Genomic DNA, 26,451 nt, shown 5'->3' with positions numbered 1-26,451 from the left:
GTACGGGGACAGGACAAGGGGGAACCGCTTGAAACTCACCCAGGGCAGGGTTAGGGGGGATACTGGGAGGAATCCTTCCCTGGCAGCGTGGGGAGGCCCTGGCACAGGTTGCCCAGAGAAACTGTGGCTACCCCGTCCCTGGAAGTGTCCAAGGCCAGGGTGGACGGGGCTTGGAGCAACCTGGGCTAGTGGGAGGTGTCCCTGCCCATGGCAGGGGGGGTCAGAACAAGGTGATCTTCAAGATCCCTTCCAACCCAGACCATTCTGTGATTCTCCCTGTGCCCTGCCACCATCCCACTTCATGACTGTTTTGTTTTACACAAAGCTGATAACGAGTGGCACGCACAGGGTTCAACCCTCAGCCCTCAGGCATGAGATGTTTAGTACTAATTTTTTTAAGTAATTAATGAACCATTTCCTCGAGCTTCCTCCAAAAGAACATTACCACTTACAGGGTTAAACCCACACCCGGTACTTGTTCCTGCCTCTCTGGGGGCTCTGGCTGTGCCCATGATGTGCTGCTGGGAGGTGGTGACTGCAGAAATGCAATTTGAATCTCCCGCCTTATCTTCTTCCTTCTTCAAGCAAATTCCTGCTACTTTCTGCTACATTTCTGAATATCGTGATGCGTGGCCTCCACAACCTATTCCAAAGCAAAATGTCTGCATCAAACCCAGTCTCCATATTCCTATTAAAACTGCGTGATCACATTTCAGGTCACAGCACTGTCTTTCAATGCCCGTGTGTCAGGTGAGGTGTCAGGAAGACACCACGGTGTCCCCGGAGCTGACAGGACATCTCTGTGCCAGCAGGAGGAGTGGACTTTGTGCTGCCTCCTGGTCGCAATCCTGGACTTTGCTATCTCAAAAAAAGTCCACCCACCCCCATGATTTTTTGTAAATTAGCAGACTGACTTCATCCTGCACCAGAGAAAACAGGACATTTTGAGACAGCCTTGAACTGTGGCGATTGTTGTATAGGGTTGGAAAAAAGAGGAACGTAAGAAATTCATGCCTGTGACTGTGTTTATAGCAATGACAAATCTGAAATTTGTGTTCTTGCAAGCCCAAAGTTGTGTTTGAAGTGTAAAGAGCCTAAATTAGGTTTGGGGGCTGTAAAACCCATCCCTTGGTTACGTCTCTGGATGTATCCCACTGAACACAAGCAGCAGCAGTGGTGCTGTTAGATTGATTTACACCAGTTTTGGGGTTTTTATCCCATATTATTGATGAAAATGTTGCTCCTTGGCCCTCTTGCATCATAAAGCCTTGCTCAGGTCACACTAATTGCGTTAATTCCTGCTCTGCTCAGACTCACAGCCCCATCTGGTGGCATCGGGGCTCCCGCTGGAGCAGCAGCTGGCAAAGGTGGAAAGTCCTGAGCTGCTGAGCTGACAGTGGGTCCTCACTGGCCTCCCATGTCTGAGAGAAGCTCTGGAGCAAAACTGCCTTTCTGCAGGTTCTCAAAAAGCTGTGCCAGCTGCTAAAGTAAAGAGTAAAGCAATCTGAATTCAGCTGTACTGGGGAGAAAGGTTCTTCCCACCAAAGCAATGCCTTTGTCGTGTGAGTCTGAGACCCCTCTGTCAGGATATATTGTCCTTAGTCTCTTCTTTTAGGAGAAGTGTCAAACCTCTTCCAAAGGCCCCACTGAACATTCCTGTGTCTGGCTCTGGCCTGTATCAGCCCCTGATTCAGATATTCAAGTGTTAGTCTGTCACATCTGTGCTCCCAGTGGCATCAGGAGGACAGGTCACTTCAAATAAATCATATTTAAGCATCAGTGCTCTGCAGAATCTAGTGCTTATAGCAGTAAATTGAAACTTCTTGTAATTGTGTCTGTATTGCCATTTTTTTTCTTTTCATGCAGTCAAAAAGCTCTTTGTTTCTTGTAGAACTCCACAGTATGTGCTGTCTTAAAATCCATTCCTGCTTTCTCAAAATAGTAAACTATAACCTGGGTAGAATGCAATCTCCTGTTTTGCTTGTCTCTTTTGAAACATATTTTCTGATATCTCTTTTAGCCTTGTAAGTGTACCTTTAGCAAATAATGTAAATAATCCTTTGCTTATGTGACAGAGTGGAATACCTGAAAGTTATTTGAGGTGTTACAGCATCTGAATAATCCAGAAGACCAAGGGTGCAGGTGTGCTGGTGTCCATATTCATTCCTGGGGAGAAGCCTGTTGCTTTTCCTTAGTTTTGTACAGAAGCATTTAGCCAGATTTATCTACCCAAAGAAAAATGATGAGATTTGGCTGTTTTAGATATAACTGGACTGTGAAATTATAAACAGTAAGAAACTGTGCAGTGAATATTCCACATCCTTACCTTTGCACAGCACATAACCACACTTTCTTCGTGTGGTTTTCTTATTGCTGTACAGCAGAGAACCTCAGCCTCACTCCTGCCCTGCCTTTCCTTGTTTCCCTCAATAGTCTTCCCAGTCCCACTGGTTGACAACAGAGGAGAGGAACCAAGTTTTACTGGATCTCAAAGCTTCAGGCTGGTCTGAGTTGGGTGAAAGAGATGCCATCTACAAGGAGTTCAATTTCAAAAATTTTAATCAGGTAATTAGTGTTATACACCACTTTTCATATAAAGGAAATGTAATTGCTTTTAATTTCCATACGATCCTGATGGGAAAATATTTGTATTCAGAAATTTGGGAGTATCCTTGTGAGGCCAAATCCTCTTGGCTTTGCCTTGACGAATTCCTCTCTGATTCTGATCTCATTAGGTGGAGTAAATTAATTCCATTTCATAGTTGATAAGTAGATGATTATAATATTAGGACCAAGGTTGTTACTGTGGAATTAGACAAATAGTATTTGATCTCCATTTTTTTTGTTGTTTTCATTACCAGTGTGTGTAAATGAATGCTGGAAACACATAACTGATGGACAGTGGGGTTCATTTTTGTCAGGGAGAAACTTGAGAAAAATGGGTAAATACAGGAACAGAAACTTTAACAAATAAGGTGGGGAAAATGGGACGTGTTTCACCTTCTGAACAGGAAGACAGGGTTCTGGTGCATCCTTGAATGAGTTGTAAAACATGATCTCACAGTGCCTTTGGCACACAAACTGCTGTTTTTTATTTGGAGACAGGATCCTGAGCCACGTCTCAAACCCACAAGAGCTCGTGCTGGACCATCAGTTACAAACTTGCTTCAGAAACACTGAATTTGCCTCGAGATGTGCGTTCAGCCCCATTCCCCTGTAAATTCCCTTCTGAGGAATCATGACATTGCTTAGAAAAAGTCACGTTCCCAGAGCGTGCATTTCCCTTCTGTTTTATTTCTGAGGGAGGGGTGAGTGATTTCTGGGGAGGGAGAGAATTCCCAGGACTTTGTTGGGATGATGGCTCTCCCTGAGCTGGTTCTCTCCCTCGCTGTGGAGGGACATGGTGAGCTCCAGCCCAGGGATGCCAAGGGTTTGTGGGTGTGTGTGGGGACCAGGAGCTGTGCCCTGAGCTGTTTATTTACATGGCTGTGCCTAAGCCCAGACCAGGATGTTTTAGGAAACCACAGTGAGCTGGATAAACAACAATTTGTAACTGTGGCTCTTTTTTTCACTGTTTCAGTCAGTAGTTGTGGCGTAAGTAAAGCCCAGGCAGCAAAGGTGAGTGAGGTGATCCCAGCCCCTCTGAGCTGGGTGAAAGCAAGAGAGAAAACCACTGCAGGCAGATCCAGCTCATGAGCAGGACAGGGCTGGTCCAGGGAGCACATTTTTTTCTGGATTGCACTCCAGACCTGAAGGTTACTACAGAGCAAAGAGAACCATGTCAGATCATACAGAGGGCAGTGAAAGGGAGAAGCCCATGAGAGGGAGCTCACATGAAGCCTTGGTGAGATGTGCAGGCAGCTCAGGGCTGGGGCAACCTGCAGGTTTGACACGGTGAGATAGTACTGACCCTTGGAAGAGCTGAGATTTCCAGCCTTTGTGCTTTGAACATTCATGAAAGAGCAGCTCTGCTGGGTTATGGTCAAAATCTTTGTTGGTTCAGCACAACTACAAATGACTTTTGTTTTCCCCAAAGTTAATTTAAAAGCAGTTTTGCCCACTGTAAATAAATAGGTCAGTTTGATCAGATGGACTTGGGCAGTCTCTGCCAACAGGCAGGTCAGGAGACAGATCACTGTGTGCACCAGCAGGTATCTGGAAAACCCATTGCTTTGACAAAAATTCACAAAGCTGTATTTTTTCTTGATGGTGTAGATTTGTCTTACAACATGGGTACATTTCCATGTGTCTTCCTAATGTGAAGATTGATGAAGCACATAATAGTATAGGAAGTTGAGTATATTTAAATGTGCTTATTGATAAATGATGAACTATGCATTTATGCTTTTAGTACATGTTGTCTTACAAAAGGTACTTTAAAAAATTGCCACTTGAATTGTTTGGGAGATATTGGAACAGTCTCTTTCATTCTTGGTTCTTTCCTGCTGCCCTTTTGCAGATGGAGTAAAATCAGGTGCGGGAAAAAAAAATCACCCCCAAAAAAACAACAAAAAAAAAGTAGAAAGTAGTTGAGCTGACATGAAGGGTATTTCAAATTTATGTTTTGCAGATGATATTGGTATGATTAATGTCTTCATTGCTTTTTTTATTTTTTTATTGCTTCTTGCAGATAGTGTTCATGATGCATGGAAAATTCTGTGGCTTCAAAATCTATGCCAGGTTTACAAAGTCTGTGTATGTCAACAGATGTTAGGAATATAAACACAACTTTTTATTATAAAGTCGAGCAAATGTGTAGACATGAGCTTGGTTTATGTATATTATTTTCAGCATGAGAATGAAATGAAACTTCTGTGCAACAAGAGTTATTTAGATTCCTGAAGCTTTCAGGCTGAGCTTAGCTCTGTTAAAAGCGATCAGCAGCGAGCTGCCTTTGTGAGGCTGACAAGCTAATGACACTTCTGGCTCAGGGAATTAGTTTGTAACCCACAGCTTGAAAGCCCTGGTGCTGTTTGTTAGTCTGAAGATACTTTTTCATGAAAGTGGGCTTTGGTGGTGAAATTCTCTGAAACAAGCTGAAAACCAGCCTGGGGGCCGTGCTGGAAGCCCTGTGTTGGTTGTGTTGCTGCGGGTCCTGGTGGCCTGGAGGATGTTGGTGCTGGATGCTCCGGTTGCCTTTAGTGAGGCAGGCTCCTGGTGGGTGGGTGTTCTGAATCTTGTATAAAATATAAAATGCAGCAGTGTATGTACACAAACACAGCTCAGCTGTGGAGGAGAGCCTTGTCCAGAAGAGCTGTGCTGATGGCACCAGTGCACCCGTTCCTCCTTAAGCCTTGCAGTTCCTGTGAGTTATTGCCACTGTGGAGCAGCAGGTGGGCAGCAAGGATTTAAAGTTGGAGTCTTTCACCTCCAGGACTCTCACTCTTGTGCACTCACTGAAGAGGCCCTGTGTTGAGTCTCTTTTCCCAAGGAACATCTCCTGGGCAGGAACCTCTGGCTGTGAGTGGGATCTTGGAGAGCGGGTGGGCTCGGAGCACTCCATGGCGAGTCCCAATCCCTGCCACGCATTTGGGTGCTGGTGAGCCTCAATAAACCTCACAGCCATGTCAGGGAGCTTCTCTGGGGCCTCTTTCCCAGGCTGCAGGGCAGAGAAAAGCAGTGAGCAAGGCTTTCAGGCTGTGGTGTAGCATCAAGAAGGGACACTTTTCATCCATGTCTTTGTGCTACTGAAACAAAATGTTTTTCTTCTGCTTCCAGTCTGCTCAAGCAAAATTTGGAAATGGGATAGAAAGTTAATTTACACCTCCAGACTGTGCTGGTAACTTCTCCCAGCATTCCAGGTCAATTCACCTTGGGAGCAGTGATCCAGCAAAGGGGACAGGCCTGGCTTAAAAATGTGAATTTCTCCCAGATCCATCCAAGCCCACTCCCGGACTGGGCAGGCTGTGGGTGCTGGGTTCTGAGTGCTGCCTTTGGTTCCTGTATCCAACTGCTCACTTCCACCAAATCTGCTGGAACATCTTAGCTCTTAGACTTCCATGTCTCTTGTCAAAGTTGGTTGGATTTGACCGGGGGGTTTAAGGGGCAACTGCCTGTGTGATTGCGTTTCCGTAGGTAATCACACTAAGGCAGCAAATGCAGTTAGGAAATTACAAAGGTGGGCAACTTTGCTGATGGTCAGGTTCAGCCTTTACAGCTGCTTTCTTTTATAGAGTAAGTTTTTAATTAAGTTTGTTGTTTTTTTTTTTTAAAAAAAAATAAGATCATGTAGGAAGTCTCCATGAGACCTCTAACGTCATTTTGTAAAATGACAGGAAATCAAACGCTCGAAGAGTTTTAAAGCTATTTTAAATACATTTTGTGTTTTGGGGCTAGAGGGTGGAGGTGGAAGATGAGCCTGAGTGGAGGGGATGGTATGGAAACAGTGTGCAGTGAGAGAAGAAGCACGTGTGTTTCAGTTCAGTTGTGCAGTCTTGGTTTTTGGGACCATATTTAAAAATGCGCAAAAAATCTAGAACTATTACATAAATTATTATTCTCACTTTGCATTTCCCTTCCAGATTTGCTATCTCTCTTGCTTGGAATCCAGGAGAAAAAGGTCAGACAGAGCATGTTATGGTAGATGTCTTTTTTCCTCCCTCCTCCTTGTGATGCCAGTTATTTTCCTTTGGCCATAGGGAGACATGCTCAGATTTGCCCCTTTAAATTGACATCTTTGTTGTATGATCCCAATTACACATCCAGATGAATTTGGTAGGATATGCAATGAATGCTCTTGATTTCTTTCGATGGCAGTACTTGGTGCCAGTGTAATACAATCTGTCAGTCCTTCCTTTTTCTACTCCCAACACATTGCTTTGTTTTCTACATTGATCAAAGGTTGGAAAATTTGTTTTTATATATACAGGCAGTGTATTTCATTGCTGCTTTTTTGTACTTAATCTTTTGGCTGTTTGGCTGAAATACGTCCACGCCTTTCATGTATTGAAAACATAATATCCTTTAACCTACAATCTGCAGAGTTAAAATGAATTTTATGGTAAATATTCGGTTGTGGACCACATCTCCAGCTTTTTATATGCCACAGCGGTCTTGTGTTTTTTTTCTTCTCCATTGTCTGATAGTGAGGTCATTTTCAGTCCTCTGAGAAATTTTATTCCCAGCCAGATGCGGGCCATATATTAAAAGTAGCACCTGTGGCTAATATCACAGCAGCTTACCATAAATTTACATGGTAACTAGGATTATATCTGTCAAGACTGTTAAAAAATGTCTAGATTTAATTTGATTTCCAGTATTGAAGGAGCTCTCCAACATTCTGCTTCATAACTATATTTTAAAAGTTAAAATCACTCCATTGTTAAGTTTTATAGCACTCCCAGTGCCCATTAAGTTGATTTGTTAAATGGGGGTCAGAATAAAGCAAGTTGGCTACGGGAGGATCGGAAACCAACCCATTTGTGACAAATTCAGTCCTCGCGTGTGAATCTTCTCGGAGCCCGGGGAGTGATTGGATTCAGGTGCAGCTTATGTCACTTGTGTTTAACCTCAAAGCCTGAGCAGCCTCAGCCCCACTGTCACTTCTGCTGGTCAAAAGTCAGCCCCATTTCTGTATATTTTGGGGGGAATTGCTGTTTTTAGTGCAGTATCACTCTGCTCGCTCCCTCAGCCAGGGTTTTGCGTTTGATTGCTCGTCCACCAAAAATAAATTATATTTTTTATCCACCTCAGTAGGTGCTGGTTTTCATATAGGCTTTCCTAGACTGCTTCATTTTCCATTATCCTTTGAGTGCCTTTCCCATATGCAGTGATTTGTGCACCTGCAAAGTTATGAAAGTATTTCTGTTGGTAGTTATGTTGTTCACTGACTTCCCGGCGTTTATGAATACAATAACCGATTTACCATAAATCAGAATTATTTATGGGTGGGTTTACAGAGCTGAGAAAATCTTTGTATCTGAAAATAATGAGATTCTGACGTATCTACCTGTTGACATTTTCCTTTATTAGAAACTGATAGTGAAGTCTGTGGGACTGGCAGAGGTTAACCTGCAGGGTGAAACGCAGGGAATGAACTGGATCAAGTGTCTTGGAGCAGAGCACAGTAAAAATATATGATTCCTGGATGGTCACACCTTCCTTGAGTTTATTCTTGGGATGGACTGAGTGAATAACACTCTCACCTCGCAGTCAGCAGGTCAGGGTGCAGCTGCAGGACCTGGACATGATTCACTTGCCTGGCACTGCCCAGGGGAGGAGGGTAGTGCAGGGTCTGGGGGAAATGAAAGGAGAAATTCTGGGAAGACAGCCTGTTTGAGAGCTTATGAGACTCCTTCCTTGGCCTTGGGGGAGCAGGACATGACACTGGTGCTGTGATCAGTGCAACCTGTGTCCAGTGATGCCTCCAGTTAACTGGCAGTCAGTGGGGAGAAATTATGGTGGAAATATCTGAGAGTGTCCTTGGTGCTGGCAGCTGGGAAATAAAGGATTTATTTTCTTCCCAAGGCCACCATGGCTAGTGGTGTACAAAACCATAGAATGACAGAATGGTTTGATTGGAAGGGACCTTAAAGATCATCTCATTCCAGCCTCCTGCCAGCCTTCCACTAGTTCAGGTTGCTAAGTGATATTTCTCCCTATAATAAACCATTATTTTATAGTTTATAATTATTGGGGTGTGGCATTTCTACTTGCTGAGTTTCCCCCTCCCCTCCAGTAGAGCTGCTGTATCTCCTTTTATTCAGGCCACTGCTTAAAATATGCCCAGTTGACCTTTGAGCTGCTCTCCAGTTGACTCAAATACAAATTGCTTTCCTTAAAAGATGGATTTATTATCACTCAAGTAAAAATTAATACAGCATTTGCCTTGTGCTTGTTGCATGCATTGATCTGAAAGTGCAAAAGAAATTATTTGTCAAAATGCCTTTTGGATCTCACAAGCTGTTTCTCCTTTTTTTTTTTTTTCAGCTGCACAGATTGTCTGTTTGAATTAAACAGAACAAATGTTCTGTCAACCATGTGGACAGGGCTGCTGTATTGTTGTACCCAAAGAGGGCAAATGGTCAACTTGATTTTAGCTACAGTTTGGGCACTTTCCTTGTTAAAACTCCTCTGGAAAATGAAGGGAAAATTCAACGGGTTTGAATTTAGTCGAACAACTTCATTTGGGAAAATACAGGTCTGACTGCTGCTGCCTTTTCTGAAGAAGATGGTCACTCAGCTGAATTTTTTTTACCTTCTCAGTTAAGGAAAACCGGTACCTTGAAACTCTTTATGCATTGAAACTCATTTTTATGGGGGCGCTGGGGCGATGCTGGTTAAACCCAACCTTGCTCGTTTCACCTTTTGCATCCCCCTTGCTTTTGGAGCAACGCCTGGGTACAGTTCCAAACCTTAAATTGCCTTTAGCAGCAGCAGCAGCAGCAGCTCTCACTTTCTCATCCTCCCACGGCGGATCGCTGTGCTCGGGGACGTCGCCCGCCGCCGCCGCAATTAAAAATGAACCGAAATGAAACTGCAACGCCCCTGCTTCAAAATTAACCATTACTCACCGAAAGCACATCAAACCCACTTAGCGGACATCCGTTAATCCCGCCGTGAGCCGCTCCGGGCTTTAATGCCCCCTGTTTTACACGTTAAGGGGTTTGAAGTCGCGGGCCGGCGCTGACCTTTCGCATCTGCTCCTCTCGCAGTAGGAATCTCCGCTCGCCGCTCCCCGTCAGCCTGGATTAGCGTGACGAAGTGCAGCGCTTCTGCTGGCTGCAATTTGGGGTTTTGATCAGAATTATTTCTTTCACAAACAATCACGTTTTGGCTAAAGCGTTACATCTGCTCTGCGAAGCCGCTGGCAGGGCCGCGGTTCGTCGGGGCGAGGCGAGCGGAGGTTTTTTTCGGTCCTCTTCTGTAAAGCTGCTTCACGTGGGTTTTTTTTTTTTTTTGTGGGGAGAGCTTCCCTTCTTCCTCTTCTCCCTGCCCTTTATTCCTTTAGTTTTGTTTGGCTGAGAGCAGAAAGTCGCTTTTGGACAAACTTCGGGTTGGTCGTGATGTCTCGGAGGGGTTTGGTGGGAGCCCCGTGCTGAGTCAGCACTGCACTGTTGGGTTTGTTGCTAAGGATGCTTTGTAGGAAGATGTTGTTTATTCCTAGGATCAGAGGGAAAAGTGCTGATTTCGTGATCTACCATGATATTTCTTGTGCTGTGATGAGAACAACACTAGGCAGTTAAATATATGTCTGTGTATGACCAAGGGTGTCCCTGGTTGAGGGAATCTTTACTCCATGATACAGTGGATGGGTGCTTGTAGTGAGCAAAACACAAGCCCAGAATGCTGTGTTTATGCACGGGGCTTGTAATGCCCAAACTAATAAAAACCCAGAGTTTTACAAAGGGTTTCCCTTTGTGGTGTGCTCATATGAATTTCTAAAAGAAATTGGATGTTCACTGGAGGACTCAGAATTTGCCTCCCCTCGTGAGCCCATCTCTCCACTTCCAGATGTACCAATGTACAAGCGGTGTGGGTTGCCCAGAGAAACTTTTGTGTTTTAGTAAAAAAAACCCATCAAACAAAAAAACTGTGGAACTTCTCAAAATATCGCTCATTGGACATACTCTGCCACTTAGGTGAGCCTTGTTCTCAACAATACATCTTAAAGTGGCTGCCTTTGTCCTTTTCTCCTTGACCTGCTCCTGCCATTCTTCCAAATACCAGAGACAGGAGAGGAAGCTCAGGTTGAGGTGACCTGCAGGTCACAGAGGGAACAGTGGGCATGGCAAACCAGGCAAGGGACTCGAGGGCATGGAGCTTCAAGGATGCCCCATGTTATCTGGGAAGATACTTGGTCTCTCTTATTCTTTTTTTTCCCCAAGGATCCATCACTTCTAGACTTGAAATGATTGATTGCAAAATAATATTTGAATTTTAGGGTGCAATATAAATTAGCAGCCTGCCAGTGCTGGCCCAGGTAAGTCTCCTGCTGAGTTCACTGCCCCTGTGTATCATCTAAACTGTTCTACTATGGGAGGTGTCCAAACATTAAGACCCATTCTGACAGTAAAGTAGGACACCTTCAGCAGTTCACTTTAGTGAAATAATCCCCTGACTGGATCTGCAGTAAATCCTTAGTTTGCTTTATTTCACATCTTTGGGTCTTTTTAGCTTCTGGCTTGGCCAAGAGGGTGATTGGAAGGCCTCTCCAAATTCCCCGAGTCTCCATCGTGATTTCTCTGTTACATGTTTGAATCATTGAACTTGTCTTTAAAAAAAACAAACTAAACCAAAAATGCTGACAGGACAGTGGAAGATGAAATGGTCATGAGACCAGCTTCTTCTTCTCTTAATCCATCATAAAGCAAAGCCTTTCTTACCACTCTTTGATGTGTTCTTAGGATCATAAAGGGCAGAGCTTTAGAGGATTATCAGAGGCAGGTTATGATTGCCCTTGGACACTCAGCAGAGAAGATCTTGGATATTAAACTGATAGTATGTGTATCATCTTGGCCAAAAGACCAGGGAGAATTTTGTCTGAGCGTTCCTGGTGTTATCAACAGCATGGATGGCACGTGAACTTCTCTTTCATGTCTGCAGGATGAAATCATTCCTTTGCATGTGAGTAAAAAGAAACACTGGGGGAAATAGTGTAGTATTTTGTTCTGCTCCAGCCAGACCTGTTTCATCCAAAATGTGGTGTGATGAGATAAAGAACTTCTCTGTTCTTATGCACCATACCTGCACTCAGAGTCAGAGGTTTGAGCACCTTTGAGAAGTGGAGCATTCACTTAAACTAGTTCTGATTTGCTCTGTTTTCCAGCACCTTCATGTCATGGTCTGGCACCGTGAATCAAGGATGATTCAAGTGCCTGAATTCAGAGGGTTGGAACTGGGGACTCCCTGCACCTTGTTACTACTTTATTTTTATAGTGGTTTGTGTGATGGCTTTATTACAGTACAGCCAGGGGTTTGATTTGCTGGGCCAAACATTTGCTTTAACAAGTCAAATTATCATTGTTCTTTCAGTTGTGCAGCCAAGAGAGTTTATTATTTTAAGTGCCTGATTGCTTTAGCAGGTGCTCAGTTAATGGGGGCTTCGCTGTGTTATTTCATGTTTTTAGGTAGGGTGCAAAAAGCTCATTTTAAAAAGTCATGTTTCTTGAAATAGCTATTTTATTTGGTGTAAACCTCCTAAGTGCAACCTTTATATTCCATTTTTTAACACAAAGCATGCAATAATGGCTGGGGAGGTGCAGAGCCACATTTAGCTGATGACGTAGCTGGAGGATTTATTCCACGTCCTAGTTCAGTTCTGAAACCTGGGATTATGTCCCTCTTTTTTTTTTTTTTTAAATATCTAAGTTAGATATCTACATTTTTTAATAAATAAGATAATATTTAGGAGTCTTTGTTTACCTAGAATGTTAAGCAACTGTGAAAAAAAGGGGAAAAAAACCCCATTTATTTTGACTATTCATATATGAAATGGTACATCACAAATACCTTGTTAAAGGTTTAGTTGGGATTTAGGGTATCTACTTATTTTGCAGTAGTCTTAATAGACAACTATAATCATATTTATCTACCTAGAAGCAAATGAATGTATTTTGTAATATGGTTGTATTGACATTGAAACTTTTATCACTCCCAGGAAGGAGTTTTTATGCTGCCTTAAGACACCTCCACGTTCTGTCACTTCTGCTCCACCAAGTCTATAAATCTTTTTGGTGGAATAGGTGATTAATTTTGGTGTGAAGTCTGTTCATTGAATCACCAAGAATATTATCTGTGTGCTGTTCATGAAACCCAGGTGCAATCACTTACTGTAACAAAAAGGAGAATAGGAAAAAAGATCCTCGGCACTGAGGCTGCTGGAAAAGTCAAGATGTGATGAAGAAGGCAATAGGTGACACATTTTGTATTGTATTATCACCAGTGAGGGGAAAAAAGGTCTGAATTCAGCAGTTATTAAAATCCTGATATAAACAGGCTTTAGAAAAGATCAAGTTGAGGTTTGTTGTGCAGATTGCACACAAGGGTTAAAAACACTCTTGGAACTCGAGAGGAGGAGCAGAGCAAAGCAAGGAGCAGGATTTGAGTGCAGCTTTAGTGCTCTCTGCCTTCCTGCCTGTCCCTTGCCCTGCCCTGAGCTGTGTCCTTCACCTGAGCAGTTTGCTTTTTGGACCAGTTGAATCTCAGATGGGGCAAATGGCACTTGCACCTGCTTTGTGACTCTTAACAGCTTTCAGCTGAAAGAGGGTAGGTTTATATTGGATATTAGGAAGGAACTCTTCCCTGTGAGGGTGGGGAGGCCCTGGCACAGTGTGCCCAGAGAGGCTGTGGCTGCCCCATCCCTGGAAGTGTCCAAGGCCAGGCTGGACAGGGCTTGAAGCAACCTGGGGTAATAAAAGGTAGGGGCATTAGAACTAGATGTTCTTTAAGGTCTCTTCCATCCCAAACCATTCTGTGATTCTGTGATGTCATAGCTGAGGTCACTGCTGAGCTGGGAAGATGAAGCCTTGGACTCAGAGTAGCATCTCGAGCACCATCAGAGCTGTGTTGTATCAAGAGCCACACTGGGTCTAGATGGTGCTGAGTGAGTGTAAACCTCCCTTTGCCACAAGCAGCGTGGGCTTTCCCTGGGACAGCATTCCTGGAATTGCCTTCTGTCATCTCCTGCAGCTCTTGACATTGTACTGGTACCTGTGAGAGAACCGTCCCCGCTGAGGCAAGGCCATGCCTCCCAGCTCTGCTCCTCTCTGCCTCCACTTACTCTTCATGTTCTTCAAATTGGGAAATCATATGACAATAAACAGAAATACCCTCAGTGAAGAGAGAAGGGGAAACCGTTGTTTATCTGGTCAGGTGGTTTAGATTAGCAGTGATGCTGGTCTGTATTATGTTACTTTAAATCATAGTGTCCCAACAGGACATAAATTATGAAGATTGTTACAGTATGTTTCATCCAATGTAAGATCAACAAATTGGAATAATTTTTTTAATAGGAAAATCAGTGCTTTGGCAAGGTTATTGTTGAAGAATTTAATTTAACTTGAGCTTTGCTTGCATTATTTCTTAATATATAAAAACTATTTGCATAATGTACAAAGTATAAACATTTTTAGAATCAAAGGCAAGAATGCCTTTTCCAAGATTACACAGAGTGGCAAACTACTTAGAATAGATCAGTGTTTGTGCTTTTGCTGTCAAAAATGTTTGATATAGAGCTGGCAAGCTGGTTTCTTCACGAACATAATTGTAAACAAGTATTGGGAGACAGAAACAGCATTCTTTGGAGAATGTGGTGTAAAGGTTTGCACATTCACTGCTGCAGATCTAACACAGAGAGCAGTGTTTACAGCCAGAATAGGAATATAAATAGGTAACTTTTTTTAGAGTGCAAAGCAGCATTACACTTCTGTGTAAATGAGGTGTGCAGATAAGTACTGGGGATGAGAGCGATCAGCTCTGGATTTTTAAAGAATATTGTAAACACAGAAAAGCACAGACAATTCAGTTGGAAATGGGAATTGTGGGGGGTTTCACAGTTTCAGATTTTGCTATGATGACAGAAATGGCATCTCAGTCCATGCCAGTATGTCTGAGTATTCTTCTTCCATCCCTTCCCCTCATGAGTATCCTTCAGAGTTTGGAGCACTGCTTTCCCCAGTCACGAGCGATGCTGGGGAACAAGAGGGTTGGTTCTATTCACAATATTTTGCTGCTCGAGCTATTAAAGGGGAGAAAACCAAATTTCTACCAGTAGTTTGTCAGGTAGTGTTCACCTTCAGACCCTGCTGGCTGCCCATGCCAGGATGGGGTGAGATGGAGGGAATAGGGATTGCAGGCACAATGCCTGAACTGCTGGAGAGATGGGGACATGAGTAACCTGAGTTTAACTATTTTGGGACTTGGTTTAGTTGCATTCTTAATTACTGTCCCACTGTTTGTGGAATGATATTAAAAAGGAGGAGAGCAGTGGGAAGATGTTCACCTGATTTACGTTGTGGATGAATCCAGACACAACCAAAAAAGAAGAGGAAAATACCCAATGCCACGTGAATCCAGTGTCCCTGAGGATGGTTCAGGGAGACTGATGATGCCACTGGGGAAGAATCCCAAAATGGGCACATGGTTCTGGGAATTAATACCTGTTCTCCTGTGCTGCCATCACCTTCCTACATACTAGTTAGATTCCTCTTTTTTGGTATGTTTTAACTATATTTTCACTCTCAGATGAAGAGATGTGGCAGATGATCAGATGATGAAGATGCTTTGTGAGATGATTTTTGCATACTTATATGATCAAAGTCTTTAGTAATGGAGTAAATAGAATTAAAATAAACTAATTAAAATAAACCCCGCTTTTTTCATGAGAGCACAACCCTTGTGACAAGCTAAACCTCTACATTAAAGAGCTTTTTCCTTTTATGTGCTGGCCCATAGCTCACTGTTAGGTAATAATGTCAACTGGATGTGTGAAAGCTTCTGCAGTTTGGGAGTGAACCTTAATGATTTAACTTTATTGTCCTAAGTGTCAAACTGATGAGGAGAACACGTGTTCCTGGGTATTTTTTACTCGGGTGAGCGGAGAGCAAACGTGTGAGGCGTGGTCATCTCCTGCATGGCAGTGTCACTGTAACTTGACTAATTCATTAATTTCCCACTGATAAATGGTACAGATGCAGCCTGGGTGGGTGGGGAAGGGAAGACAGGTAGCCCTTACACTGCAGAAGGTCGAGGTTAATGCTACCTCCAGCATTATAATGACAGATGGGAGGCAGAAACCTTAATGTACTTGCGATTAGCACATGCTTTCCTTGGCTGGGCGGCCGAAGGATTTAAGAAACCCGAGTGCACACTTCATTTTAAAACAAACAAATAAAAAGTGTGTGTGGTTATATCGTTGAACCTTTCAGCTGTTTTTTCTTAAAGATCTCCACTTCTGAGTCAAGTACTGTCAGCTGCTTCCTCCTGGAGATGCACGGGGGTGATCCATCACGGGGGGCTCGCGGTGGGTGATGTATGAGCACGACACGGCGACCTGTGGGCCTTTGATGTGTAACTCATCAAGATAATGTTGGCAAGCATTGTACAAAAAGCAGCATGTTTAAAAAGTATTAAGATGAATGGATTCCTCGCTTAAGGAGTGTGAAAGGAAGAATAATAGCAGATTAGCTCCGGGATCCCGCGGTTCTCCCGGAGCCGCGCGGCGCTGCACGGAGGGGAGGATGGAATTTCATCTTTCCTCCCACTCCTGACAGCAAAGTGTCTGGCCCTGGTTTTCCCATTCTCAGGAAACAAGAGTCACATTAAGTCTTATTTTGTGATGGAGGATTTTATCACTTCCAAAAGCGGTTTGGCCAAACATTCTGAGGTAGCTGGATTTTTATAAAGTTTGCTTTTGGGTTTTTTCCATTTCGTGGGGTTAACTTGTTCTTCTAAGAGTAGCCCTGATTTTTATCTCATGGAGACATATTATGGCTGGTAGTGTTTAACAAACGTTTTAGATGTGATGTTGCTACTAAAACAACATTAGTTTTTAGTTCCTTCTGAAAGACACGAAGGGAAGAGATGTAGCAGTGCACCCAAGGCATCTTGTCCATACAGGATTGCTTCACTCCTTACTTCTTCTATTGCTCTTCATGGTTCATTTTAGGACTCTACACTCTGCCATCATTTGGGTGATGTGATGTACTTATGTAGAATACCCTGTCTGGGTGCTATTTTAGCCCAAATGTCCTAAAAGGGTTAGGTTGAAAATGTCTGTCTAATGTGCCTGTTACTGAAATACCAGAATACTTTATAATATTTAATACATCAAAGTCTCTTTTAAGACTTTTTTGTGGCTTCTAGAAAACGCACGTATCCTTTTTTTTCTCCTCTCTTTTTATTTTTGAAGGAAAAATCAGAAAAACTTCTCATGAGGGGTAGAGGGGCTGCAGATCCCTGGTAATAATACAGTGAAAGTCAAGACTTTGTTGGGTCTCACTGTCATGAGTAAAGTGCTTGTCCCACTTTCATCAAGAAATGTGTGATGGTCTGATAAACTCTGCCCACCAGTGCAGTCTTGACAATGATCTTGCACTGCAGACTGCATAATAATTTTCATTATTTTTAATTAAAGTTGAAGAAGTGCAGACTCCTGCTCAAATTAGGGTTGGTTGTGTTGCCGGAATGCGGTAATTACTTTAATTGATCACAAGATAGTTTCCTTGATCACCAATTAGACCAAATTACCGATCAAGTTTCAAGACGTGAAGAAATGTCCAAACTGATTTTATGTAATAGTGTTTTCATATCTAATCAAATCTAAATATCTTTTCCTTCCAGAGCCAGTTGTATTTTCCCAAAGAAAGGTTAAGGCTCTACAAATATAAAAGTGATTCATAAACAATAGCATTCCAATTCATTTAATTAGCAAGGGAAGCATTTAGGACCTTAATGGAGATTGCGTTGGTAGCTCATTTTCCCTAGCTCATTTTCTTAGTGGGAGATGCTTTTTGTGTGTAATTAAAATAAACTAAAATGCAAGGAGTAAGTTGCTGTGGGTGCAAGGAGGGAGAACGTCTCTGAGCAGAGCAGGGCACGAAGGCGGGTGGGCTTCGTCTTCTCTGGGACACCAGAATGGGGCTGTCGTGGGCAACTGGAGCAACAAGCAGCAGGACCTGTCCTGGGGAGGGTTCTCCACGCTGGAATTTATTCCTCTTCGTGAATTGGACAACCTCAAGCTGAGCAGTCTTGGTAGGATGAACAGTTTTGAGACCAATGTCCATTTTATCCAGCCGGAGACTTCACTGGCTGCAGGGAGCAGGTAGTTGAGTGGTGTGTTTGTGCATGGACTGGGAGGATTTGGTGGTCCACTGATGGGGAGGATTTGTCACCTGAAGTCTAGAGGAAGGTCTACAGAGCAGATTAATTTTGCAGACTCGTTTGCTTGTGTAATTCTCTCTGTGAGCCTTTGCTGGATAGATGATTGCTGTCCCACAGCCAGTGACTGTGTTTGTGCAGTGCAACCTGGGTTTGTACCTGACTGAGTTCCTGGGATACACAGACAGACCCCAGAAGAACATCCAAAATCTAGTAGGGGTTTTTATAGATTTATTCTTATTTTTTCCCTTGCTGTTTGCTTCTACAAAGGCAGTCTGACTGCAGACCCATCACTAATTTAAAGTCCTGGGGACATTCCTGTGTATAGATTGCTGTGTTGGAAATAGCATTGCTGTCAAGGCCATGGACCCTCTAAAAACCATTTGAATCAAGTATCATTCAGCACTATTAATGCAGAAGTTTTCCAAATCATTGCTAACATCTGATGCACAACTTGCAACTTTCTGCCTCAAAGCATGCTGCTGAAACGTGGGCAAATTTTTAAAAGTAATTGTTCACTCCAAGTAAAACTAAACCGAGCGAGAGCTTCAAGGGAAGTTAGATTTTTCTGAATTTTGGTGTGCTCCTGGGTCAAAGAAAAAAAAAGCTTTTTAATTGCTGACAGTTTGGTGATTTCCAAATGACAAACCTCATTGGAGTGATTTTCTCTGATTATAACGTTTGCATTCATTTGACTGGCAAAGCGACCAACAAAGTCATACTTCATCCAGGCACCGATTCTTTTTCCTTTCCTTAAAGGTTTTTGTAATTTGTGAGAGGAAAAAAGACTTGAAACTATTATCAACCATTATATGTTATTCATGGACCACATGTTTGTTTGAAATGGCCATCGCTTGGTGGAATGCGGGCTATATACATTCTCTTCCATAAATTAGCACTAAAAAACTACTTAAATCAGGTAGGGTTTTGTGGAGCTTGTTGTATTATAATCTGAACCAGACTGTAATGTGGATGTTCCTCCAGCTTTGCATCTTAATTCAGGTCCTGAACCTGATGGATGGAGCTTGGTATGAACAAAGCTCGCTGCTGAGAGGCGTCCTGCTCACGCTCCCAGGCCCTTTGGGCCCTGCTGCATAATTGCATTCTTGATTTACATGGACATTCTAATTTTCTTTATAATGCAGTCATTTGCTCTTAAGTATTTTGGCAAGGGCCTGTTATTATTTTCTTTTTGAGCCTGTGGTAAAACCTGTGTCCTGGGGGAGTGTGCCGTGCAGAACGTAGGGGCAGAGGATTGGAAAGCCTATTTTAACTCATTTTAAGGGAAAATATTTCTCATAAAGCAGAGGGGCAAACCCACCTGCTGCCTTTTTCTCCCCGGTAAAATAAATAGCAAAATAGTTAGGCAGAAGGATGTGTTTCTGGAAGCAGTGTTGGTAATACTGTGGCACGATGCTTAATTAGAAATGGCGTGTTTCTAAAATACAGTAAGGGAGAGGGGGTTGGGGTGGATATTGAAAATCCCTGTTGGATGCTGAAGGTAAAATCAGTGCTCTTCTGCAATAACTTTGAGTCCTGGAGTGAATGACATCGAGCAGAGTGATTTACCGGGGTCTGCAGGGCGTGATTTCAGCAGTTTTGGGAAATGCACGAGTGGCATGAGAAGCTGAAATGCTCCTTTAACGCTGAGGTGCTGCCTCTGTGGCATCTTGAGGAGTTTTTGAGATTTTGGGTGAACCTTGCCAATCTGTTGCCAGTCCTGGCAGGTAGAGGAGTATTTTCCTCTTTGCTCTCTCTTTCCCTAGGCTTTTGGATTCATGACCCGGGTTGCTCTACAAGCAGAGAAGATGAATCACCACCCGGAATGGTTCAATGTCTACAACAAGGTAACGTGTTCACCAGCCCTGGTTACTCACATGGCAAGTTAAGGAGACCAAACCACTGGTCCATTCTCTCTGCCTTGTTTGTAGCTTGTCTACAAGATACAGGAATGAGAAGTGTCATTATAAAGAGAGTTGAGATTTTAAAGAGATGCTGAGATTTGCGGTGGTGGGGAATGGAGAATGAAGCTCTTTGCGCCCGCTGCCAACTGCATGGTTTGAGCCTGTGGCTTCACCTCTCTGGCTGAGATCTAAAAATAAAATAGAAGCCTTTAAGCTCTTATTTAGCCAACCTGAATAAATCACTCTTTTGAAAGTACTCACCAACTCTCATTCCTTTCTGTGCAGCAGGTCGGGAGCTCAGTGGTGTAGGGTAGCAGACTGTTGGTGTGTTGCTACCTAAATGGGAGCCTGGCAGTCTCAGTTTAGGTGTGATTTTTTAAAAATTGTAGGCTCCTATGTCTGAACATAGCAGCTTATAAAATTTGTTTATAATATTACCTAACTGATGGTGGTCTCATATTTACAAGGGTCACAGGGATTACTGCAGCCCTCGAATGAAAGGTGCTGTGTGAAGGGGGAAATTATTGCTCTCCCTTTGGTTTTATTTTCCAATACTTCTCATTGCATTGTATCACTTTGTTTGTTGTAGCACTTGGTGAATATATGGCAATCCCCCTAAAAATATACTAAAAGAAAAGAAAGGACATGTGGGTGAGCAGCCTGCAGCAGGACATCTCACCTCTCCACACATCTGAGGCTCCCAGCACAGGCTCTTCCTCATCAGCCCCTCAGGTTTAAGGGACATTAAATGATCACTGGACAAAGTCGTGATCGCCAACTCTTCGTGATTTTCATGGCTTTCTAGAATATTCAGAATTTGTCTTTTTTTTCCTCTTCTGTATTCCAAAAGTCTCGGTCAAAGGCAAGACAAAGTAATGCCCAACTTGGCATCTGGCTCAGTCTAGACAGACCCACGAGGCAGCCACGTCACAGCAGCGTGCACTGGTCTGGTTTTTGTTTTTTTAATTAAACTGCTACAAGCTTAACAATTTCTTCACCTTCGGGGTGCTGGTTTTTAACAAAACACATGAGCCCCTGACCCAGCTCTTGCAGCTTGGTCACTGGCCCGGGTTCTTCATGGAACCGATCCGTGGAATTTATTATAAAGACCAAGTGATTTAATCGGACACCTCTTCTTGGATGAAGCCCAGGAATGCAAAGCCTGTGTTATTCTGCGAAGGGGCTCATTTTGGTGAGATTCCAGGCTCTGTTAAACCTCCTCACCTACAGCATCTTCTGGTTTGCCTGAGCAGGGAAGGTCCCACTCTGTCCTTGCCAGGAGTGAAACCAGTTCACTGTGGAGACACACAGCATTCCCAGTGAACTCTGCCTACGTGTCAGAGATCAAAATGACTTTGTAACCCCTTTCTTTTCCTTTTTGACAGGTTCAGATAACTCTGATTTCCCATGACTGCGGTGGGCTGAGCAAGAGAGACGTGAAGCTGGCTCAGTTTATTGACAAAGCCGCTGCCTCAGTTTAACCAAGATGTAAATTGCTCTAATGCAGTGTCCACCCATATTTTGTCTTTAAATGGCGTCCCTCTTTCCTTGTAACCCTGATTTCACAAAGCCCTTGAGACAAGATACTTTGTAAAAAGAGTGGCTTAGCTTTGCTGACCTTTAAGACCTTAGTCTTGAGACCCTTCTGGATGCCTGTGCTTGTCCTTTCCCATTGCTGGCTCTGCAGGAGGATGCAGCAGATAAACCAGCAATAAATAAGTTTTGAACATATAAATAAGTAAGTTTAGTAACTAAACCAAGCTGGAATGAAATTGGGAGCCCACCCATGTATGTCAGTGTTCCCCAAGCCTAGAGGAGCTTGTGGCAGCTGCCATGTGATCTTACCCCATGCCTGGCCACTTCCCTCCTATAGATTTGTACCTCTCTGCACTTCACACGAGGTAAGAGCAGCTCAGCCAGGTCAGTCCCCTCTGGCTTGGTTTGGGTTGAGATGAACCTTAAAGCCCATCTTGTTCCACCCCCTCCAGGGGCAGGGACACCTTCCACTAGACCAGGTTGCTCCAAGCCCTGTCCAACCTGGCCTTGGACACTTCCAGGTGCAGGATTGGATCTTGCAGTTGCCGAAAACCTCAGCTCTGGAACAGCAAATACAAAAAAATCTTGGTGAGCTCCCGGCACTCACATCTGTAAATGAAGCCTGCTTGGCTTAAGTGCTTGGCCAGGTCAGTGCTCAGCACCTTGCAGGATTGAGCCATTATTTGTGTTGTAATGCTCCAGTACCTGCAGGATCAGGCCGGGGTAGCTTGGCCGGGTTCCCAGAGCCCTGACCAGAGCTGCCGGTGGTGAAGGAAGCAGCATTAGCAGGATTCTGGCTAAGCTGGGCTCTACTGAACCTGTGCTCACCCTTCCCTTTCTTTTTTTTTTCTGTAGCTACAATTACTCATTGCAAACGTTGTGGTGGGAGCTGCAGATCGCACTGTCAAGGTTTAAAACCATTCCTTCCGCGGTTTCCAAGTCTTTGTTTTTATCCCGCGATCCTCACCCAGACAGATTCCCGGTGCCGGCAGGGAGATTTCACCCTGCTCCAGGCTCCCAGGAGGGCCTCTCGCTGCAGTCCCACCACTGCTGAGTGTCCCCAGCGTGCTCTGTCATGCCCTGGGAGCAGCTCCGGGCGCGGAGCTCCCGGGAGATTGACACCTCTGAAATGCCGGAGCGCATTGCTGGGATGACACCGGCGGCACAGCCACCAGCTACTGAGAGCTGAGGCGCGAGTGCCAAACCCCGTATCGGGGGGATGTGCGAGGTGTGTGGTCTCTCGGATATTTCGGGCTGCAAAATGCCACGAGCTGCCACCCAAGCGCTCGCCTCGATAAAATAAGAAAGGTATTTTTTTGTAAATCCTCGGCGAGCGCCACTGTCATGTGCTGATTAGTTGCGGGAAGCGAGATGTTGGGGTTTGTTGTCAGAAACCCTACTTGGGATATCAAGTTAGTACCTAAAAAGAACCCAAATTCGGGCTACGTGCTCAGATGTCCTTCTCTCACAAGTGCCTTCCCCCAGTGAAGTGGAGGATTTCCCCGATATGGTTTGAAAATGGTCACTGTTGTGAGGAGTGAATAAAACTAAAACAAACAACCAGGCTGTGATGTCTCCTGTCACTGGTGGGGAAGTGAAATGAGCTTCACCCAAAGTTTTGACATCTCTAATGAATTGTGGAAAGCCTGCTGTTAGGAATTGATATATAACTGTGTGTGCGTTGAATAAAACCAATAAAATCAAATTCCTCTTTTGTAATTTGTTTCTTTATTATTGTACATATGTGACAAAGCTGTTTGGTTTGGAGCTAAATTTAAGATAAATAATATTTAGTTGCTGGGAGGTCTTTGGTTTAGAATATTGATATTTATTTACATACTCTGAGGAAAAAAAAATCCCCATCAACTAATTCAGCTCGGAGAGCTGCACTGTCTGGCTATGGCACAGAGCTGTCCTGGGGGTGTTGAGAATCCTGATCTGCAAAGAGGCAAAAATACTCAGGAAAGGGAAGGATGGCTTTGAAATGCTCAAAGTTCTATCATCAGTGCTTGTTTAGCCATAATTTCAGCCATAATTTAGTAATTTTTTGTTAACTTCTGGGGCATCGCACAGACCTGCAAGTGAGGTGAGCATTGCTGTGTAGTACTAGGGAATAATCAGCTTCCACTTTCTTTTCCAGTGAGTGCTGACTTGGGAGGCACTCTCACAGTGAAATCCTGGCTCTGCAGATGCCATAAAGAAGATCTTTCCTTATACAAGCACCTTTTATTTTGGGGCTGCTTTGGTTTTTAGACAGGTTTCCCATCATTTCTGAAGTGCGGCCCCAAAGTGCACTGAACTTCACCTCCCACCCTGTCTTGGCAGCATCCCCAACTTTCTGCAGAGCTGGGCAGAGGAGTCCTGTGATGCTGAGGAGCCCGGACCCACCTTCTTGTAGCTCCCTAAATCCACGGCAGGCAGCTCCCAGCCACTCCATGCTCCCACCTCTCCCCAGCTCCTCCCCACCTGTACGTGTGCGGCCAGCACAGGGTGCCGGGGGCCATGGGGAGGGGAGGCACAGCCCCCCTGGCTGAGCTGGAACTTCACAGCAAATTTAGACAGCAAGGATTTAGTGACAGGCACTGGATTTGGGCCAGGAAACACAGCCTAAGGCTCCTTCTCTTGTGAAGAGCATCATCAGCCCAGCTCTGAGCCACAGCAGCCGGTGTGCAGGGGTTGGGTCCTTCCCAGGTGATGGCATTGCTGGAGCTGTGCTGCTCTGGGATGTTACAGCCCGAGTAGCTGCCCAAAATACAGCTTCCTCTGCTGTGCTGGCTTCTCCTCAGGGTCAGCCTGGTACCTGCTCCCCGTGAGCCCACAAAGTTGCACCCCAAGGCATCATGTTGCTGCTCCTGCAAACTAATCACTAGTCACAGCTTCAGCTCACAGCTGCCAGCCACCAGGTTAAACACTCTCCTGGAGTTTTGGGGTTTTTTTTTTGCTTTAAGACTGACTGTGGATTAAAATATTTGGATAATCCATCAGAAACAACTTCCTTGCAGGCAAATTCCCTGTGTTGAGACTGATATAATTCACTGTGTCCCCTCCGCCAACCTTGTCCATGGCGTATGAGAAACGCTGTCCCTGGGAGACCCTCCAGTGGTGCTCTGTGGCCACAGGAAATTAAAAAAGCAAAAACTCAAGGCTGAGAGATGCCTGCAGTGCGCTGTGTGGTTGGGATTGGTGCTCAGCTCCTGTGAGGCTGGAGATCAGACCTTCACAGGACCGTCTCTGAAACAGAGCCAACAAATAATCCTTTTCTTTCCCCACACTGGGAGCTCGGGTCCAGTAAACTGCAAAAGTCATATTGAAAGGAGAGGCAGCGGCATCAGATGTGCTGCAGGGCTCTGGGGATGGGCTCCCACAGCTCTGCAGGAACATGTTAGAAAGCAAAAGTCTATCTTGGTGTGTGAGTCACGGCTCGGTCTGGCTGCACAGGGATTCCTTCTGCCCTTCCTCCTCCTCCTGCCTGCCCACACTGCAGGCCGAGGGGTGGTGGTGGAGTGGCTGAAGGGGAGGTGGGTTTTCTGTTAATTAACCTCTCTCATCTGGAGCAGTTTGGACATTAGAAGGCTAATGAGGACATGTCCTCACCCAGCTGCCTCTCCAGGCTGGAAGGACAGACTGATGTGGTTACTTTTCAGATTGTGACACATCCCTGGCTCCAGGGTGGGGCTGGAGGGATCACAACATCCCTTGGAACGTGTCAGGGCTTCTGTGCTGGTGACCACTGCCTGTTCATTGGTCTTGTCTGGAGCTCTGGGGGTTCAGCAGAGCAAAACCACAGGGCGGATCCCATGGCAGTTTTGAGTTGGTTTATGTTCCCTGGATGGGGCTTGGCCCAAGGTCAGGGGTTCTTGCAGCATCCCTGGTTTTGGGTGGCGAGCACAATTCCTGAGTTTGCCCAATCCCTGCTCCAGCAATGCCTCCATGCTCAGTCTCACAGCCTGCCAGGTCCTCAGCCCTGCCCTGCCTTTCCCTCCTCCACGGGGCTTTTCAATCCTGCAAAACATAACTTTGAAAACTTTGCACTTTCTGCAACTTCTTACTGGTGTGTGGGCATCTCCTCTGGCCCTTTAAGCCTCACGTTAATGAGGGGATTGTAAATTAACTGAAGTTAATGAGTTCTTCTGCATGACCTACTTTCAGTTTTCACCATTGTTTGCTCCAAGAAACAAATATTTGTGGCTCACTCCAAGATGCACCTCGGGATTAACCAAACTCGTGTGAGTCCTGGAACAAGTGCTTGCACAGCGTCCAGACTCGCAGCACAGACATGCTGACTCATGGAAATGGCAATTGTTAGTGCTCTTTCTCCTCAGGATCCAAGGAAAGGAGCAAACACCGACGTGAGCTGTCCTGCTGACATCAAAGGCTGTGTTTATGTAAAAGTTGCTCACTCTGAGGATCTGTTGCAGACTTGGGCTGTGGTGAGGAGCTGACAACTCGTTTGCAAACGAACTTTGGAAGGAGCCCAGGCTGCCAGTGATTGCCCAGTCAGAGCCAGCCAACCCACATGGACTGCAGGGATGCTGGAGCCCTGGGAGAGCAGAGGTCTCTACTTGGGCTCCTGCTCCACTTCCAGGCCTGGTGGGTGCACAAAGAAAGGAGGGTGAGCCCCCAAAGCTCAAAGTCACAGCCCAGCATGGGAGCATGGGGCAGTTTTTGCTGTTGGACACTGGAGCCAGGTGACAGGGGGGTGTGATGGTCTCCATCTCACTGCTGGCTGCTCCCACCTTGGCACGGAGGCAGGCTGTTCCCTGGGATGCTGGGAGGGATCACACCCAGTGTCTGCACACCTACTCCCCCCGGCAGGAACAGGTGGGTGCCTAAACTTCAACCCAATAAATTAAGAATAATCAGTGTCTGCTTGTTATACTGCTAATGCTGGAATTTGATTTACCCAGGATCTTGGCCCTGGAGCTTGCCTGTGTGGTTTCTTCTGGAAGTGACCTCATAAGGTGGTGACATCAAACAGCAAGTTCCACCCTCCCACCCGTGCTGAGAGTGACTTGGGGAAGGTAAGAAGCACCCAACTGTTCCATGCAGGTGGCACATGGAGCATCCAGATCCTTCCTAGGATGGATGAGTTACATCCGAATTTTCTTACCAGACCCTTGCAGCACCTATTTGAGGCTGTTGCAAGGTGTGCTCCCATATGCCTTGGCCAGGAGGGGATGGGGGTCCGGCACCC

The 26,451-nt window shown here is 44.8% G+C and overlaps 1 protein-coding gene across 4 annotated transcripts; it reads left to right on the top strand.

The window, feature by feature from the left end:
• Window positions 1–2,404: 2,404 nt before the first annotated feature.
• Window positions 2,405–22,962, top strand: PCBD2 (pterin-4 alpha-carbinolamine dehydratase 2). 4 transcript variants are annotated; one of them, XM_027643630.1, is made up of 4 exons: window positions 13,481–13,543; window positions 17,281–17,329; window positions 19,584–19,664; window positions 21,107–22,962. In XM_027643630.1, exons 3-4 carry the CDS (start codon window positions 19,596–19,598, stop codon window positions 21,200–21,202), a joined length of 165 nt encoding a protein of 54 aa, XP_027499431.1. In that variant the 5' UTR covers window positions 13,481–13,543; window positions 17,281–17,329; window positions 19,584–19,595; the 3' UTR covers window positions 21,203–22,962. The 4 variants fall into 4 exon arrangements, with proteins under 4 accessions (XP_027499429.1, XP_027499428.1, XP_027499430.1 ...); XM_027643628.1 differs by lacking the exons at window positions 13,481–13,543; window positions 17,281–17,329 and adding an exon at window positions 2,405–2,565; XM_027643627.1 differs by lacking the exons at window positions 13,481–13,543; window positions 17,281–17,329 and adding an exon at window positions 6,522–6,579.
• Window positions 22,963–26,451: the final 3,489 nt, after the last annotated feature.

Source organism: Corapipo altera, unplaced genomic scaffold (assembly GCF_003945725.1).
Source record: "Corapipo altera isolate COAL_440 unplaced genomic scaffold, ASM394572v1 75, whole genome shotgun sequence".
NCBI classification, from domain to species: domain Eukaryota; kingdom Metazoa; phylum Chordata; class Aves; order Passeriformes; family Pipridae; genus Corapipo; species Corapipo altera.
This window is presented reverse-complemented; position numbering and strand designations above follow the sequence as displayed.

What these genes read in the sequence shown, in the direction of transcription:
- PCBD2 (XM_027643627.1), top strand. An exon ending in GGTTCAATGTCTACAACAAG is followed by an intron (nt 19,665 to 21,106) that starts GTAACGTGTTCA and finishes CCTTTTTGACAG; the next exon opens with GTTCAGATAACTCTGATTTC.